Raw genomic sequence first — 19887 nt, 5'->3', positions numbered from 1 at the left:
TCGCAAGGCAAGTAGCCCCCACCCTGCCCACCAGGCACTGCGCAGGCGCCCGCAGAATCCTAGCGCGGCGTGTTGTCTCGCGCGCTTCGTCCGGCTCCCCTACGAGTCTCGGGGCCAAAAGGGGGCGCGCGAAGCTTGCTGGGTGTTGTAGTGTGGGAAATCCTCCTGCAGCCTGGGCACGCGCTTTCGCTAAACTACGTTTCCCAGGATGCCTTGCGCCGGGATCCTCGGGCGATGGTCTTTGAGGGCCTGAGCCGTCAAACGTAGAGAGGAGGACCCGGGAAGCCGGCTGCGGAGGGAGGAGGGAGTGCGCGTGCGCGCTGGGGGGCCGGCTCGTCCGATTCCGTCCGGATCACTGTAAACAGGCGGAGGCTGGGGCGGGGTGGGAATGGGGTTCCCGAGGCCGCTCAGGGGCGCAGCGCGGGAGGCGGCTACGGTGGCTGCGGCGGCGGCGGCGGCGTGAGCGCGAGGAGGCGGCGGCTGCGGCGAGGCGGGCGGTCGCGTGGCGGCAGGAGCAGCACCCGGAGCAGGTCAGGGGCGGTCGGCCGAGCCCCCCGCGAGCCCCCCGCGAGCCCCCCGCGAGCCAGGGCGCCCAGTGCGCAGCCTCCGGGCGGCCGGGGGGGGGGCGGGGGCGTGGCTGCCGCCCACGGGGTCCGCGGGAGCCGGCCGCGCCGCGTCTGTCCGTCCCGGCTGTGTGTCCGTTCCCCTGCCCAGCGGGCCTGCTCCTGGCCGCGTGTGGGGCTTGATGCCCCGGGTCTGGGGTCCCTCCTGGGCGCGTGGTGTGGGGGGCCCGGGCTCTCTCTCGGTGCCTGGCGGGGATCAGGGCGTCCCCTGGAGCTGCTGCAGGTCTCCAGTTGGGGGTTCGGTGCCCGTGAGTTGACTGACAGGTCCGGAGTTGGGAATGCTCCCGCAACTCATTTACAGATGTCATGTGCGCGCTGGATACTCCTACTGGGGGCAGGGCTCGCGCCTTCTTTCTTTCTTTCTTCCTTCCTTCCTTCCTTCCTTCCTTCCTTTCTTTCTTTGGCTCTTTCCTTCCTTCCTTTCTAAAAGAATTTTATTGATTTTCTTTGTTTTTAAATCTGTTGACTTATTATTGCATAGAGACAGAAATTGAGAGGGGAAAGGAAGACAGTGCAAAAGCGAGAGACAGACAGAGAGACACCCGCAGCCCTGTTTCACCACTCATGAAGCTTTCTCCCTGCAGGCGGGGACCAGGAACTTGAACCCGGGGCCTTGCACCTTGTAATGGAATGTGTGCCACTTAGCCAGGTGCGCCACTGCCTGTCCCCCACCCCCATCTATCTTTCTTTCTTTCTTTCTTTCTTCCTCCCTTCCCTCCCTCCTTTCCTTCCTTCCTTCCTTCCTTCCTTCCTTCCTTCCTTCCTTCCTTCCTTCCTTCCTATTGGTGCTAGAGTGAAACAGGTTTTACAAACACCTTCCACGCCTCAGTCCTACCCGAAGCGATCATGCTGCTTCCAGTTTAAAGAAGTTCGGTGGACATGGCCACCCTCTTGCGAAAGCAGCATGTTTGCTCTAAGGCCCAGGGGAGCTCTTGGACAGTCATTCAAGTGTCATTCGAGGGCTTCTGAAGGTGTCTTCGGGACACTGGGTTTTGACACACCACTTAGTGTCATTTGAAATTCAGCCTCCTTGCAGTTTTTGTTCTTTTAAGCGCAGTGGGTATGTTTAAGTGCGGCGGCACTTTGGGATGTGGCCCGTCACACTTGGCAGTGAGTCACGAAGTATTTAAATGGTGGTGAGGAACAGGCCCCCTTTTCGTTGGGTGCTAATGCTACGTTTATAAATAAATGCACGGGGCTGTGAATGAGGAAGGTAACCTCACTTCTTGCCTTTTTAAATGACCATTTTTGAATGTCTTCTGGGAAATGGACTCTTGAGTTGGACTGACATCAGGAAGGGGAGGGAAATACTTGAGGGGTTCTTATTTTTTCAGGGTGATCCATGGATCCAAGTGGGATAGTCTTTTATGTCAGTCATCAAGGCTGAGGAGTATATTCTTTTTTTTAATATTTATTTATTCCCTTTTGTTGCCCTTGTTTATTGTTGTTGTAGTTATTATTGTCGTTGTTGGATAGGACAGAGAGAAATGGAGAGAGGAGGGGAAGACAGAGAGGGGGAGAGAAAGACACCTGCAGACCTGCTTCTTCACCTGTGCAGTGACTCCCCTGCAGGTGGGGAGCCGGGGGCTCGAACCAGAGTCCTTACGCCAGTCCCTGCGCTTCATGCCACCTGCGCTTAGCCCGCACTTCCGAAGAATATATTCTTTAATAAAGTGGCATGAAGTAAAGTGACACAACTTAATTTTATTTTTTTTTTTCTTCAGGAATTTTAAATTTTATTCAGGAAAATTGAGAACATTCACATGTTAGGGCAAGAGAGAAAGAGAGAGAGAGACAGATAGAGGAGCTCTTTACTCACATGTTCACAGGCTCACCCAAGCAGAGAGAGAGAGAGCGCACAACCTAATTTTCTATCTTTTGAAAACATTGCCTCTCATTGTAGATCATTCAGTAATTATTTCTCCCCTAATTTAGAAAAACTGAATTAGTATCAAGAATACATAGGCAATAATCAGGTTTAATTTATACACTTGTAATTTTTTTAAAAAGATTTTATTTATTTATTAATGAGAAAGATAGGAGGAGAGAAAGAACCAGACATGACTATGGTACATGTGTTGCTGGGGATCGAACTCAGGACCTCATGCTTGAGAGTCCGATGCTTTATCCACTGCGCCACTTCCCAGACCACATATACACTTGTATTTGAACAGTTGTTTTCTTGGCAAAGAGAAACTGGGCCCAGAACGTAACCTGAAAATCCCTGACCGTGACCGGGCTTGGCTCGTGGCGCACCTGGTTGCGTGTACACGTTGCAGTGTGGGAAGCCCTGACGTCAGGCCCCCGTCCCACCTGTAGGTCCCTGTCCCACCTGCAGGTCCCTCTCGTTCTCTTCAGGGGACGTGGTGCTGCAGGTCTCTGTCTTTCTCCGTTTCCCCTTCCCTCTCAATTTTTCTCTGCCTACCCAAAATAAATAGTAGTTAAAAAAAAAAAAAAGACCTTGAATTCTGTGTGTAACGAGCTGTTCGGCAGACAACACTTCTCATGTATAGTCGCTGTTTTCCGCTTCAGTCTGCTAATATAGCTACGTATCTCCAGGTTTGATTCTTACTCGTTCTTTTCATTCTGCTGGTCAGACAAATACTGTATAATGCTGAGCTCTTGGAGTTGCCTCTTATTTTCATCTGCTTTTATTTTCATTGTAGAATCAGGGTGTGAACTCGGCCTGTCTGGTGAGCAATAATAACACTGAGTGACAACCCAGGCTTAGTTTTTTAATTTTTTTTTTTTAAATGGTGATTTCAACATTTTCTTTTAAAAAAATATATATTTTTTTACTAACTTTATTTTTTGGATAGAGAGCCAGAAATCAAGAAGGAGGGGGTGTTTGGGAGAGAGACAGAGAGACACTTGCAACACTGCTTCACCACTTGCAAAGCTTTCCCCCTGCAGTTGGGGACCGGGGGCTCGAACCCCGGTCCTTGTGCACTGTCACATGTGTGCTCAACCAGGTGCAACACTACCCGGCCTTTCATTTTTTTATTTATAGAAAGGGGGAGACAGGCAGAGATGAGAGACCCCACAGCATTGTTCTACCATCCATGAACTCCCCAGGTGCCATCTTTGATGCTGCCCTGTGCTGGGACTTCAGTTCAGGCCATTGGCATGATGAACATGCCATTTTATTTTATTTATTTTATTTTATGCCTTTCCTTTTTTTAAAAAAATTTTTAATTTATTTGTTATTGGACAGAGACAGAGAGAAATTGAGAGAGAAGGGGGAGATAGAGAGGAAGAGAGACAGACGCCTGCAGACCTGCTTCACCACCTGTGAAGCGACTCTTCTGCATGTGGGGAGCGGGGGCTCGAACCACGATCCTAATTGGTTCTTGCGCTTTGTGCCACACGCACTTAACCCACCGCGCTACTGCCCGACTCCCATGCCAGTCCTTTTTATTTTATGTTTTCACTGAACTCTAGTGACAAATGTATCCCCAAGTTTCAGCAGTCCTTCACTGTATTTTACCATTATTTTCCACATGGTAAAATGTCCTTTTTCCTGTAGCCTGTGAAGTAGCAGCAATTGGTGGCAGGACTTCCTTTTTCTTCATAGTTGCCTCTCAGAGCTGGGACTGGTAAGAAAAGAAAAGGTATAGCAAGAATGTTTCTTGTTACTGTCTAAAATTGCTTTGACTTGACCTACACACCTGGGCGATCGTTAGGACTAACTTTCTTTGAGACTCTCTTTCTACTGGCAGGTTGGTCCTGATTTCTTCTTTTTTTTTTTTTTATTATCCTTGTTTATTTATTGGATAGAGACAGCCAGAAATCAAGAGGGAAAGGGGAGATAGAGAGGGAAAGAGACAAAGAGACACCTGCAGTACTGCTTCACCACTCGCAAAGCTTTCCCTATAAAGGTGGGGACCAGGGGCTTGAACTCTGGTCCTTGTGTACTGTAACATGTGCACTCAATCAGGTGTGCCACCACCTGGCCTCTGGTCCTAATTCTTTATATGTTGATATGCTTGCCCTGTTCCCTACCCCCCTGGTAATCTGTTAGGTGTTACCTGTGTCCTGTGCTCTGTCTGACCTTTCGTGATAATGTTTAATGTGACCTCCTTCATTTATGTTGTGAGTCCTTGTGATTTAATAAGATCCTTTGTAATCTGGACACTTTTTTTCTTTCTTTATTATTTATTGGATAGAGACAGCCAGAAATCAAGAGGGAAGGGTGGAAGAGAGACAGAGAGACACCTGCAGCCCTGCTTCACCACTCGGAAAGCTTTCCCCCTGCAGGTGGGGACTGGGAACTGGAACGTGGGTTCTTGTGCATTGTAACATGTGCGCTCAACCAGGTGCGCCACCACCTGGCCCCGACACTTTTTCTCTTTTTGTTACATTAGTTCTGGGAAAATTTCCTTCATATTCATTGAAGATCAAGAATATTTTGTGTGTGCAAATACTGCCTGTGAAGTGTAGCATTTGAATATGGTAGGCTGGTGCTGGTTCAATATGTACTGTGTTATTGAGAATATTTGTTTTTTCTTTGTTTGCCTCCAGGGTTATTGCTGGGGCTCGGAGCCTGCACTAGGAATCCCCTGCTCCTGGAGGCTATGTTTTCCTTTTTGTTGCCCTTATTTTATTGTTGTTGTGGTTATTGTTGTTATTGCTGCCATCGTTGTTGGATAGGACAGAGAGAAATGGAGAGAGGAGGGGAAGACAGAGGAGAAAATAGACACCTGCAGACCTGCTTCATTTGCTTGTGAAGCAACCCCCCTGCAGTGGGGAACCGGGGGCTCGAACTAGGATCGTCACGCAAGTCCTTGAGCTTTGCACCATGTGCACTTAACCTGCTGCGCTCCCACCCAGTGTCCTTGAGAATATTTGACTCTCTTGCAGAGAGTTAAAGATGTGTAATTCACAGAATTAAAAAAAAATTTATTTATGAGAAAGGAAGAGGGGAAAGAGAGAGAAAAAGAATCAGATGTCACTCTAATACATGTGCTGTCGGGCATAGAACTCAGGATCTCATGCGTGAGTGGAAATCTGGTGCTTCATCCACCGTGCCACTCCCGGATCACCATAGAATTAGTTTGAAAGCCATAAAAATGAAGGAAGAAGTTACTACTAGTAAAATTTTACCCTGGCATTTACAATATACTGAATTTGTTTAACTTGTAAAGTAGTTTTACAAGTTCTTGATTTTCTGGAATTAGTCTTCTGTTTAGATGTTATCAAGTTTCATAGGCCATTGGATTTATTCTTGAATATTCATTTCAATCTTCCTTTCCTACTTTTATTGTTTTGTCCATTTGCATGGATGGATGATTCATTCTTTACTAGGCATGCTGACTTAATACTGCTATATATGCAGAAGAAAAAATACTATTTTAAGAACAATGTACTTTGTAGTTCTTTCGAGTAGATGTTCTTTTTAAATTTTTTCTTTTTTTATATTTACTTATTTTCCCTTTTGTTTCCCTTATTGTTATAGTTATTATTGCTGTTGTTGTTGTTGGATAGTATGGAGAGAAATGGAGAGAGGAGGGGAAGACAGAGAGGAGGAGAGAAAGACAGACACCTGCAGACCTGCTTCACCGCTTGTGAAGCGACTCCCCTGCAGGTGGGGAGCCGGGGGCTGGAACCAGGATCCTTATGCCGGTCCTTGAGCTTTGCGCCACCTGCGCTTAACCCGCTGCGCTGCCGCCTGACTCCCCAGATGTTCTTTTTTAAAAAAGATTATTTTGAGAGAGAGAGAAAGTCCAGAGCACCGTTCCACTCCAGCATATGTGGTTGTGGGGATCAAACCTGAGGCTCCATGTTTGTATGTCTTGAGTTCTGTCTCTGATCCATTTCCCTAGCTGCTTTTAACTGTTTCTTAGTTTACTTTTAAAAGTTTTTATGAGGGAGTCGGACAGTAGCGCAGTGGGTTAAGCGCAGGTGGTGCAAAGCGCAAGGACCGGCATAGGGATCCCGGTTCGAGCCCCTGGCTCCCCACCTGCAGGGGATTCGCTTCACAGGCGCTGAAGCAGGTCTGCAGGTGTCTGTCTTTCTCTCCCCCTCTCTGTCTTCCCCTCCTCTCTCCATTTCTCTATGTCCTCTCTAACAAGGACAACAATGGAAAAACAACAAGGGCAACAAAAGAGAAAATAAATATATTTTAAAAAAATTATTTAAAAAAGTTTTGATGAGAGAGAATGGACAAGAAAGAGCGCAGCATACTGTCCAGCTGTTCAGGGATTAAACCCAGAGCCTCGTTCATAAAAGACTTGTGCTCTGCTGCTGTGGTGTCTCCCCTGACCTTTGCCGAGTCTGATTTTACTACAGATCCTTTGCTTTACTTTATCTCAGTTATCATTTTCATAACTGTTGCTTTCACTCAAAGTATCAGTCTGTTTCAAAGGTATGGTTCATTTTGGTTTTAAAGTAAAATTCTGGATACAATATATATATATATATATATATATATATTTTGACTTTATACTTTACAATTTATTTTATGTATTTATGTGCTGGCACCAGGACTTGACTACTCCTGGCCACCTTTTTCAGATAAATAGAGATAGACACAGACAGGAGGGTGTGAGGGAAAGACTTCACAGCCCTGAGACCTTCCCCAGTGTAATGGGGGGTTCTTTCTTTCTTTCTTTCTTTCTTTCTTTCTTTCTTTCTTTCTTTCTTTCTTTCTTTCTTTCTTTCTTTCTACCAGAGCACAGCTCAGCTCTGGTTTGTGGTGGGGCAGAGGGCAGGGGCTGTGCAGCTTCAGGAATGAGAATCTCCTGGCATAACCATGATGTACTTCTACCTCCTCCCGCGCTCAGTATGTGTTTCAACTCACCTATGTTGTATGTATCAACTTTGTGTTCCTTTTTATTGCTGAGTAAGTTTACATTGTAAGGACACACATAGTTTAAAATGCCATTCTGTTTGCTAGTTTATATTTGAGTTATTTACAATTTTTTTCTCCAGTGACTAAAGATACTGTTAACTTTTTGACATGTATGTGTGGTTTTTTTTTTTTTTTGTCTCTTGAGTAAATGCTTGGGAATGGAATTATTAGATAAAATAGCTGTATATTAATATTATTAAAAACACTCATTTTTTTTCCAATTTTTTTTTTTTACCAGACCACTGATCAGCTCTGGCTTCTGATGGTACAGGGGAATTGAACCTGGGACCTTGGAGCCTCAAGCATGAGAGTCTCTTTGCATAACCATTATGCTATCTACCCCTGTCCTGAAAACACTTTTCTAAAGGGGCTGTGCCATTTTTCAGACAACATCAGAGGAGAGTACCTGCTGCCCTCATTGATGCTAGTGGGCGACATTGTCTTTTAGCAATTGTGCTGGGTACATAGTGCTACTTCATCGTGCTTTCGTTTGAATTTCCCTGATGAGTGAAGATGTATTTGTGTGCATTTCTTTGGTGAAATATCTATTCATACTTTTTGCTCATTTTTTTCCTTAGGGTATTTAGTTGGGCTTAATAGCTTATATATGTATATATGTTATCTTTTTAATTTTTTAAAAAAAATTTTATTGGGGGATTAGTGTTTTACAGTCGACAGTGAATACAATAGTTTGTACATGCATAACATTTCTCGGTTTTCCACACAACAATACAACCCCCACTAGGTCCTCTGTCATCCTGTTCCAGGACCTGAGCTCTCCCCCCCTCCCCCACCACAGAGTCTTTGACTTTGGCGCAATACACCAACGTCAGTCCAGGTTCTGCTTGTGTTTTCTCTTCTGATCTTGTTTTTCAGAATCTTAGAAACATACTATGTCATGCAAATCAATGACATATATCCACACCTTCTTTTCCCTAGAGAACTGAGTTTTTCAAAATCTTAGAAACATACTATGTCATGCAAAATAATTATAGTCACACCCTCTTTTCCCTATAGAACTGAGTTTTTCAGAGTCTTAGAAACATACTATGTCATGCAAATTCATGATACATATTCACACCTTCTTTTCTCTAGAGAACTGAGTTGTCATATCTGTATCTATAGTAAAAATTTTATTTATGTGACTTGTTGCTTTATTTCCTAATTTTCTTTTTAAAATATATTTATTCCCTTTTTTGTTGCCCCTCTTTTTATTATTGTAGTTATTATTGTTGTCATTGTTGGATAGGACAGAGAGAAATGGAGAGAGGAGGGGAAGACAGAGGGGGAGAGAAAGACACCTGCAGAAAGATAGACACCGCCTGTGAAGCGACTCCCCTGCAGATGGGGAGCTGGGGGCTCGAACTGGGATCCATCTGCCTGTCCTTGCGTTTTGCGCCACCTAATTTTCTTTAGAAAGGAGGAATTTTGGGTAGGGGTAGATAGCATAATGGTTATGCAAAGAGACTCTCATGCCTGAGACTTGGAAGTCCCAGATTCAATCCCCCACACCACAATAAGCCAGAGCTGTGCAGTGCTCTGGTATTTGCCTCTGTGTCTTTCTGTCTCTGCATCTCTCTCAAAAATAAAGTAAATAAAATACAAAAAAGAAAAAGAAAAGAAAGGAGGAGTTTTAATTTTTTATGAAATCCGGTCTATTGATTTGTTCTTTTATAGTTCGTGCTGTTTGTGTCCCCGGTAAGGTATTTTTTTCTGCATTTATCTTGTTTGTTCTATTACTGAGAAGAGAATATTCTAATCACCAATGATAATCGGGGATTTGCCTTTTTTCCTCTTAGTTCTGTCAGATTTTGCTTGTTGCATTCGGAGCTGTGTTACCCAGCATGTATTTAATGCAGACTAGTACTGGTAATTGTGCAGCTGCTGGTTACTTCGGAGTGTTTGTAATTTAGTTACCGGTCTCGTGGTAGGCCTTTTGTGTGCCCTCTCCTGCTAACTCCCAGTGGGGCGCAGGGCAGCTGTGTGGGGCTGCTGCCCCTCTGGTGCGGATAAGGGTGGGGAGTTTGTGCTGCGTTTGGCTGCAGTGGCCTCTCTGCTCTGAAAGCTGTCTTGCAGGGCAGCTGGAGGGAGTAGGCTTTTGTTACTGTTGTTGTCAGTCTCAGTGTTCCTGGCGTTTTGAGCTTACATCTGTGATGTCATGAAGCAGGGCAGTAGGGAGGTGGGTTAAGCGCACGTGGCGCCAAGTGCAGGGACCGTCGTAAGGATCCCGGTTCGAACCCCCGGCTCCCCACCTGCAGGGGCGTCGCTTCACAGGCAGTGAAGCAGGTCTGCAGGTGTCTCTTTCTCTCCCCCCCACTATCTTCCTCTCCTCTCTCCATTTCTCTCTGTCCTACCCAACAATGACAACATCAATAACAATAATAACTACGACAACAATAAAAAGGGCAACAAAAACAAACAAACAAACAAATAAATAAACAGGGGTCTGACAGTTGCAGTGTCCTTTGGGTCCTAAGGCCTCTACTCTGTGTGCTTCTCTACTTTTCTTAGTCTGTTTTCTCTTTAACAAGTTTTTCTCTGCTACTGAAGAATTTTCATGGCGCTTACCATGCAGAATAGGAGTAATTACTCATCCTATAAATGTGTAAATCTTTCTTTAAGATTATATATCCGCTTACATCAAACCTAATGATTATCTAATTTTTTTCTTGTTCATTTAATTTCCTTATCTATGACTGCCCTCTCTCTCTCTCTTTCTCTTTCTCTTTTGCCTCCAGGTTTATTGCAGGGACTCTGCTGGCACTATGAATTCACTGCTCTGGTGCCATTTTTTTCCATTTTTGTTTGTTTGTTTTGGATAGGACAGAGAAAGTTGAGAGGGAGAGGGATGGGTAAGGTAGGGAGGGAGACACCTGCAGACCTGCTTCACCACTTGCGAGCTAACCCCTCCCTGCAGGTGGGTAGCTGGGGGCTCGAATCAGGATCCTTGTGTGGGTCCTTGTGCTTTGTACTGTGTGCTCTTAACCCGGTGCACCACTGCCCGGCCCCAGTGTTTACTCTTTAAAAAAAAAATTGGGTGGTTGGGGAGACAGCATAGTGGTTATGCAAAAGATTTTCATGCCTGAGGCTCTGAAGTCTCAGGTTCAGTCCCCAGCCCCATCATAAGCCAGAGCTGAGCAGTGCTGTGGTGTATGTGTGTGTTTCTCTGTATCTCTCTTTTTTAAAACTCTTTTTAAAATTTTTATTTATTTATTTTCTCTTTTGTTGCCATTGTTTCTTTATTGTTGTTGTAGTTATTATTGTTATTGATGTCGTCATTGTTAGATAGGACAGAGAGAAATGGAGAAAGGAGGGGAAGACAGAGGGGGAGAGAAAGACAGACACCTGCAGACCTGCTTCACCGCCTGTGAAGTGATCCCCCTGTAGGTGGGGAGCCGGGGGCTCGAACCGGGATCCTTCCGCCGGTCCTTGAGCTTTGTGCCATGTGCGCTTAATCTATTGTACTACCGCCACACTCCCGACACTTAAGTCATTTTTTATTTTTTTATTTTATTAACAGCACTGTTCAGCTCTGGCTTATGGTGGTGTGGGGAATTGAACCTGGGACTTTGGAGCCTCAGGCAAGAGTATCTCTTTGCATAACTTTTATGCTATCTCCCCCACCTTAAGTTCCCCTTTTTGTAAACATGGAAAAACACTAATTTATCACAGGATGTACTAAGACTAGTGAAATTGTATGGAAGTTCCTGCAGCTTGGATGAACTCAAATAAAATGTTGATCTCTGCTTCCTTAATTAAAATGTAAGGCTATGGGCCAGGTTCGTCTTTTCTAATCTCTGTCTCATTAGTAGTGTAAAATGTGTTGTGAACATAGAAGAGACTAATTAGCTTGCTGTAAATACTTAAGCATGTGTGTTAAGTGCTGGAACTCAGTAATTAATGGGGAAGACTGCTAGGTGTGCAGGTAGTGAAGTACAGTTTGGTCCATGCAGTGCCCGGATGTGTTAAGTGCTGGAACTCAGTAATTAATGTGGAAGACAGCTAGGTGTGCAGGTAGTGAAGTACAGCTTGCATGCAGTGCCTGGATGTGTTAAGTGCTGGAACTCAGTGATTAATGGGGAAGACAGCTAGGTGTGCAGGTAGTGAAGTGCGGCTTGGTCCATGCAGTGCCCGGGTGTGTCCAGGAGACTCTGGGAACGCAGCAAAGGGCGACCGGTCTGCCGTGGACTGAATGGTCGCCAGTGAGGATTCCTGGAGAATGTATTGCTGGTACTTACCTTTTTTTTTTTTTTTTTGAGCTTTATTGGGATGTAATTTATATTCTATAAGATCCATCCATTTAATAACACTTTGGTGAAAATCACAGGTTTTTTTTTTTCTTTTTAAAATTTTTTTTAATATTCTTTTATTCACTTTTGTTGTTTTATTGTTGTAGTTATTATTATTGATGTCGTTGTTGTTGGATAAGACAGAGCGGGAGAGAAAGACACCCACAGACCTGCTTCACCGCCTGTGAAGCGACTCCCCTGCAGGTGGGGAGCCGGGGTTCGAACCGGGATCCTTACGCCGGTCCTTGTGCTTTGCAGCCACCTGCGCTTAACCCGCTGCACCACCGCCCGGCTCCTGAAAATCACAGGTTTATTCAGTCATTACTACGATTCAAATTTAGATCGCTTCTTTCATTCCGGGCTTACTATTAAGGGGTAAGTAGGAATTGGCCCTGTGGAAATTTGGATTCCAGAGAGTGAGGCCCCGTGAGGGAGCCAGAGGAGCGTCAGCTAAAGTGAGTGGGTGTGAGCGCTCAGCCTGTCAGTTATCCGCTGACACCGGACTCTCAGGAGTTGGTGTCCTTCCTTCCTGAACTCAGTGGCGGCTCAGCTTCCTAGACCGTGGAGCTCAGTTTCCTCAATTGTAATATAGTGACAGTTAGGATGGCTGGACTTCAACTTCTTCTAAATTCACACATTCTTTATCAAAACCTGAGATGTCTTCAGTGAAAGGGAAGCTAGAATTTACTTTTTTTTTAAATTTTTTACTTATTTCCCCTTTTTGTTGCCATGTTTTTTTTTTATTGTTGTAATTGTTGTTGTTGTTGATGTCGTCATTGTTGGATAGGACAGAGAGAAATGGAGAGAGGAGGGGAAGACAGAGAGGGGGAGAGAAAGACAGACACCTGCAGACCTGCTTCACCGCCTGTGAAGCGACTCCCCTGCAGGTGGGGAGCCGGGGGCTCGAACCGGGATCCTTACGCCGGACCTTGTGCTTGCGCCACCTGAGCTTAACCCGCTGCGCTACTGCCCGACCCCCTGGATGTGGATTTTTAAAAAGACGTATTTACCGGTGATCGAGAGAGAGGGGAAGCAGAGTTTATCATTCTGGCACAAAGGAGGCCTGGGGTCAAACTTGGAGACTTCGACTGCAGCCCAGGACATTATTCAGTGTTACCTCCTGGGCTGCAGCCCAAGGATTGAGGAGTGCGAAGAGAAACAACTGCATCTCAATGAGATGTGTGGACGGTCCAGAAAAGGGATAAGAAATGACTCGTTGTTTCTGTGCATTTTGACTATATACTCCCATCTAAAGGAGGAAAGAAAATGTGTCTGATGAGATCTTCTTGTACTTGTCCTGGATTCTTACATTTGTCATTTGTCTAGTGGTACTCTGTTGTATATATTTTAATTTTTCACAAATAAGGATGCCTTTTGTTTCTTTGAGCCTAACTGCAGTAAAAATTAAATGTAGCAATATCATAGTGGTGGACCTGATGACTGCAATGAAGCAAAAGCAGAAATAAATAGATAAATGAAAAGACTATAGCAAATCACCTTATTTTTTTGTTGTTTCCAATACCTAAAAGTTGTACTTAAACTATCTGGCAATCTGTCAAGTGTACAGTAGTCTTGTGTCTAAAAATGTGCATGCTTTAATTTTGAATACTTTATTGCTTAGAACAGAAAAAGCTAATTTTCATCTTTAAAATATATATTTAAAAACCCCATTTCTGTGAAGTGCAATATAGTCTCTGTGCTTGTAGTATTACACACAGATTGTCTTATTTCCACTTCGAGTACACAAGTTCTGATTTTCATTTTTTTTTTTCTGTCTTTCTAGTACTAGAAGATCCCAGAACTTTAAACTCTTCGAGTACTGAAATGTGTGATGCATCACATATAAGTTGAAGTAACTAAGTCCTTTCAATGGAGTGTTGCACAGAGTATCTCTGACTTTTCAATGCAAGGTGTATTGATAGCTGTGTGTGGCGCCAGGTGACTGGGATCCTTTCTCCCTCTGGACAGGTGTGATGGATAGGTGACGGAGAAGGCTTCTTCACAGTCCATCGGGGAAGCAGAATGACGGAATGCTTCCTGCCCCCCACCAGCAGCCCCAGTGAACACCGCAGGGTGGAACACGGCAGTGGTCTTACTCGAACTCCCAGCTCTGAGGAGATCAGCCCCACTAAGTTTCCTGGATTGTACCGCACTGGCGAGCCCTCACCTCCGCATGACAGTCTCCACGAACCTCCTGATCTAGTGTCTGATGATGAGAAAGACCATGGAAAGAAAAAAGGGAAATTTAAGAAAAAGGAAAAAAGGAGTAAGTGTGATTTTTTTCTTCTCTTATGTTTTAAATATATGTCTGTACACACACACACCTTATGTGGTCTTGGGGATCAGTGCTGGGGCTTCACATATTCAGTGCATGTCCTTTACCACGGATCTGCCTCTCTGACCCAATTTTAATTTTTCCAGGAAGGGGAGAGAGACAGAGAGAGAGAAGAGAGCTTCTGTAAAATGCAAGTCCCCTTGCAGTCCCCAGGGATACAACTTCTGTTTGTTTTGTCTTTACTTCCCTATGTGGTGCTGGGGATCGAACCCAGGACATCCCGTGCGTAAGGCAGATGCTCTGTTCTGAACTATCTTCCAACCCCGGTTTGGGTGATTCATTCTGACCACAGGACCTGCAGTCTTCTGGAAGTATGTTCAAAGACTTGACTCTTTTTTCAGGGTTGTAATCTTTGTATATTAGAGTTAGATTTTTGGGTTTACGCTTACAAATAAAAACACTGGATTTCTAGTGTAAATTTCTTTAATTGGTCATTTAAAATAACATATAAAAGCAGATATTGGGGTTTTTCTCCTGACAGACTTTATTTATTTTAATAAGAGTGATACAGAGATACAAAGAGAGAGACCAGAGCATTGTTTTTGAGCTGTGGTTCATGGCGGTGCTAAGGATTAAGTCTGGGGCCTTGGGCCCTCAGTCCGGAAAGTCATTTGCACAACCATTATGCTTTGTCTCCAGCCCTCTTGCTGACATTCCACTTCTTGTTATTGCTAAGTAGAGAGAGCAAGCCATTCGTGCATATCTCTTTAGTATGTTAAAAGCAAATAAGGCGTGGTCCGGGAGGTGGCGCAGTGGCTAAGGCACTAGACTCTCAAGCATGAGGTCCTGAGTTCAATCCCCGGCAGCACAGGTCCCAGAGAGATGTCTGGTTCTTTCTCTCTCTCCTATCTTTCTCATAAATAAATAAATAAATAATAATAATGATAATAATAATAAAGCAAGTAAGGCCAGCTAGCTTTAGTTTAGCATTCTGTTATTCTGAGTGTTGACTTGGTTTGGAAGCCATCACTATTGCCAGAATGCACAAATCGCATCCAAGTTCATGAGCCAGCACACGGAGGATAGTGGTTACAGCAGTATGCCAGGGGTCTGCAGACCCCTGTGTGCTGTGAGCATTCAGAAACCCAGCCACTTCCGAGGGTAAACGTCTTCAGGATAGTTTAATACTGCCTGATCTTGACCTCCTGTAAACTGAAGTGTGTTTGCTTGGGCCTAACCTCCTTTGCCCTCCGCTGTTTGTAGATGACCCATGTTACCTTACAAGGCGGCGCCTTGTTCATTTTCGCTGGTAGGTCTGTGCCGTTGCCTCACAGCACCAGAATTTATCCGTTCTGCAGCTGCTTGCTGTGTCTTCACAGAGTTGAGCGTGACCGTGCACGTTCCTGCATTTCTGTTCTGTGCGCACCTCTCTGTGAAAGCTCGCCGCTTGCTCAGAGGCTGTGCTTTCAGCTCTGTTGGATCCTGCAGAACACTTTTTTCCCAGTGGTTGTATCAGTTTACAGTCTTACTTGCAATGGCCGAGGATTTCAGCTTTTTTCCATTGTGGTATTACACTTGTGAGAATTTCATGCCTGGTTGGTATGGGCATTTGTGGCATTTGAATTAGAAGATGATGATGAGGGTCAGGTGGTGGTGCAGCGATTAAGTGCACGTCACCGTGTGCAAGGACCCGGGTGTAAGCCCCCGCTCCCCACCTGTAGGGGTGCTTCACAAGCAGCGAAGCAGGTCTGTGTGTCTCTCTTTGCTCCTCTCTCCCCTCCCCTCTCGATTTCTCTGTCCTGTCATGCCAGCACTGCCCAGCGATAACACTGGTGGTAATAAAAAAATAATAATAATTAAGAAACTTATTTAAACCTTCTTATAAAATAGCTTATAAAGTAGCTGACTAAGGAGAAAAATACATATGTATTTCAAATAAAATAAACTAGACTAACTCTTCATATAGTTGGCATTCTGTAAAAACCAGGCAGAGAAGTGGGCTGGCAGATTTAGACACCATCCAAAGGTTAGTAAGAGGCTTCCTAGTTCTTCTGCTGAACCGAGACTACAGTTCCTGTTGTCTCCAGAAAGAGCCTGAGGGCTTGTGACAGCAGAGTGAAGGGCGCTGTGGAAGCAGTTAAGGGCTTCCAAACCTAGAAGAAACACATTTCGTTGTTGGGAGTTCCTGGGGGAGGCCGGCCCCAAAGTAGAAAAGCTAGCTAGCTAGTGTCAGACTGTACTTTTTCCTTTACTTAAAAATACGCACTTGTGTATGTACACACACACAGACACACCCCTTTTTTTTTTTTTTTAATTTCACCTGGGTTATCACTAGAGCTTGGTATCTATACTACGAATCCACTGCTCCTAGAAGCCTTTTTTTTTTTTTTTTCCTCCTCTCCCTTCTCTCCTCCCTCACTCCCTTCCTTCTTTATCTGATAGGACAGATAAAAATTAAGAGGGAAGAGGGAGAGGAAAAGAGACACCTGCAGCATTGCTTCACTGCTCATGAATCTACCCTCTGCAGGTGGGCACCAGGCACTTACTTGAACCTGGGTCCTTGTGCATTGTAATGTGTGTGCTCAACCTAGTGTGTCACTACCTGGCTCTGTATCTAACACACACACACACACACTCTCTCTCTCTCTCACTTTATTAACACAGAGAAAAAGAGAGAGAGAGAGAGAGAACCAGAGCATCACTCTGACGCTCATGATGCTGGAGATGGAACTTAGGACTCCTACTTGAAAACCTAGTGCTTCATCAACTGTGCCATCTCCAGGCTGTGAACTTTTTTCGTTCTGATCCTGCTTTTAAGAAGTGCATGAACAGAGCTGACAACATCGCTCAGTTGGAGAGTGTGCTTGCTTTGGGGCGTGATTTAGATTTGAAGCTGGCCCCAGTACCTTGAGGGGAGTTTCAGTGCTGTGGTTTCTCTATGTCTAACTCTGCTTCTGTCTGTCAGAAAAGTGGGCCTGGAGTAAGTAGTTCAACCCCAGTACAGACCCAAAGAAAAGTGTATGGGCAGTTTGTGCTAAACAGATCTATAATATAGACTGCTTGTTTCCTTGGCAGCTGAAGGCTATGCTGCCTTTCAGGAAGATAGCTCCGGCGATGAAGCCGAAAGTCCTTCCAAAATGAAGAGGTCCAAGGGAATCCATGTTTTTAAGAAGCCCAGCTTTTCTAAAAAGAAGGAGAAGGATTTTAAAATAAAAGAGAAACCCAAAGAGGAAAAACAGAAAGAAGAAAAGCACAAGGAAGAAAAACATAAAGAGAAGAAATCAAAAGACTTGACAGCAGCTGACGTCGTTAAACAGTGGAAGGAAAAGAAGAAAAAAAAGAAGCCGATCCAGGAGCCGGAGGCGCCCCCGGTCGATGTCCCAAACGTCAAGCCCATTTTTGGGGTTCCTCTGGCCGAGGCGGCCGAGAGGACCATGATGTATGACGGCGTGCGGCTGCCGGCGGTGTTCCGCGAATGTGTGGACTACGTGGAGAAGCACGGCATGAGGTGTGAGGGCATCTACAGAGTCTCAGGTATCGGGAGAGGAGCACACGCTGGCTGGGGGCTTTGAGAAAGTACTTTCCTTCCCGTTTCTTTCTTTCTTTTTAAAATTTATTTATAAAAAGGAAACATTGACAAAACCATAGGATAAGAGGGGTACAGCTTCGCACAATTCCTACCACCAGAACTCCGTATCCCATCCCCTCCCCCGATAGCTGTCCCATTCTCTATCCCTCTGGGAGCATGGACCCAGGGTCATTGTGGGATGCAGAAGGTGGAAGGTTTGGCTTCTGTAATTGCTTCCCCGCTGAACATGGGCGTTGACAGGTGGATCCATACTCCCAGCCTGTCTCTCTCTTTCCCTAGTGGGGTGAGGCTCTGGGGAAGCGGGGCTCCAGGACACCTTGGTGGGGTTGTCTGTCCAGGGAAGACCTGGTTGGCACCATGCTAGCATCTGGAACCTGGTGGCTGAAAAGAGAGTTAACATACAAAGCCAAACAAACTGTTGGACAGTTATGGACCTAAAGGCTGGAATAGTGCAGGTCAAGTGTTGGGGGGTCCTTAATTTTGTAGATAGCTAGCAGGCCTATTTTAGTTATATTCCAAAGGGGCTGTAACTATACTAGTGTTTTTTTGTTTGTTTGTTTGCTTTTTGCCTGAGCCTCAAATCTGGTATGTAGGTGAATCCTAATTATTGTCTGGGGAGATGCCGTGTTTCTTAAAGAAGGGAAACCACTCGTTCATGAGGAAAGTTATGGTGGGGTCATGTGCCTGAATCCTTCCCATGGTCTTTTCACCTGCACGGAAACCCACCATGTTCCTGCTGTGGGGGGTGTGTGTTTGGTGGTGTGTGTGTGTTTAGTTCTTTTTTTTTTTTTTAATGCCACTAGCGTTATCACGGCCTACACAGTGAATCTACCGCTCCTGGAAGCCCTTCCTCCCTCATTCTTTTCTGGACAGAGAGTAGTTTTATTTGTTTCTATTTTTTTTTAAACTTTGGTTAACTTTAATTTTTTAATATTTATTTATTCCCTTTTGTTGCCCTTGTTTTTATTTATTTATTTTATTCATTTATTCCCTTTTGTTCCCCTTGTTACTTGATTGTTGTAGTTATTATTGTTGTTATTGATGTTGTTGTTGTTGGATAGGACAAAGAGAAATGGAGAGAGGAGGGGAAAACAGAGGGGGAGAGAAAGACAGACACCTGCAGACCTGCTTCACCGCCTGTGAAGCGACTCCCCTGCAGGTGGGGAGCTGGGGGCTCGAACTGGGATCCTTACGCTGGTCCTTGCGCTTTGCGCCACGTGCACTTAACCCGCTTCGCTACTGCCGGACTCCCGCTTGTTTCTATTTTATTTTATTTAATTATTTTTATTTTTTAATATTTCAATTATCTTTACTTATTTATTTGATGGAAACAGCTAGAAATTGAGAGGTAGGGGGAGAGAGAGAGAGAGAGAGAGACACCTGTAATACTGCTTCACCACTTGCAAAGCTTTTCCCCTGCAGGTAGCTGTCAGGAACTCTAACCCAGGTTCCTATATCTTGCAGCCAACCAGGTACGCCACCACCTGGCCCCATTTTTTTTTTTTTAATAACATTTCTTCTTGTATTGGAATCTCACAAAATAGCTATGCTACTACCATTTACTTTACCAAGAGTAAACTAAATTTCTAATTGTCGATGCTGACTTTTTATTTTTATTTTTTATTGGGGAATTAATATTTTAAATGATACTCCCGTCCACTGGGAGTTGCAGCAGAGTGGCTCCTAGCTTGCAGCAGTGCAGGATGAGACAGTGAAACGTGAGTCGTGCTGTTGATCTGCGTGCGCTCTGATCCTGCTGCATTGCTACTCTGCCTCTCTGCATAGAGACTCAGCGCCATCAGGAACGCCAGCGGAGAAGAATGTCTAGGCTAACGACTACTCTTGAGCAAGAAAAGTGTTTAGGATACAGCCATGTCATGAGCTTCCTGAGTACGGTCAAGGGACATGCCACAGTGTGAATGGTTCTGTTAGCCATGTGCGGGACTCTCCCACGCTAGTCAGATCAATCTTCTGTTTAGCTTTGTCCACGTGGATGAGAATAGAAACTTCAAAGTGAGCAAGGATTGCTCTCATGACAATTTAAATGAGAGATCTGACTTCTTCTTTTATTTTATATTTATTTTTACTTATTTATTCCTTTTTATTGCCCTTGTTTTCTTGTTGTAGTTATTATTGTTGTTAATGATGTTGTTGTAGTTGGATAGGACAGAAAGAAATGGAGAGAGGAGGGGAAAACAGAGAGGGGGAGAGAAAGAGACACCGGCAGACCTGCTTCACCGGGTGGTAGTGCAGCGGGTTAA

General features: G+C 44.8%; 1 protein-coding gene across 1 annotated transcript in view; it reads left to right on the top strand.

Annotated features, from left to right (window-relative positions):
* Positions 1–370: 370 nt before the first annotated feature.
* RALBP1 (ralA binding protein 1) overlaps positions 371–19887 on the top strand; it is a 48192-nt gene continuing 28675 nt past the window's right edge. The window contains exons 1-3 of the mRNA XM_060200671.1: positions 371–530; positions 13731–14028; positions 17113–17571. Of these exons, the coding sequence (XP_060056654.1) occupies positions 13785–14028; positions 17113–17571 (703 nt within the window). The 5' untranslated portion in view covers positions 371–530; positions 13731–13784. The remainder of the gene's footprint in view (positions 531–13730; positions 14029–17112; positions 17572–19887) is intronic.

This window comes from Erinaceus europaeus, chromosome 10 (genome assembly GCF_950295315.1).
Source record: "Erinaceus europaeus chromosome 10, mEriEur2.1, whole genome shotgun sequence".
Lineage (NCBI taxonomy): Eukaryota > Metazoa > Chordata > Mammalia > Eulipotyphla > Erinaceidae > Erinaceus > Erinaceus europaeus.
The sequence above is the reverse complement of the archived record's forward strand: the minus strand, read 5'-3'. Positions and strand labels throughout refer to the sequence as shown.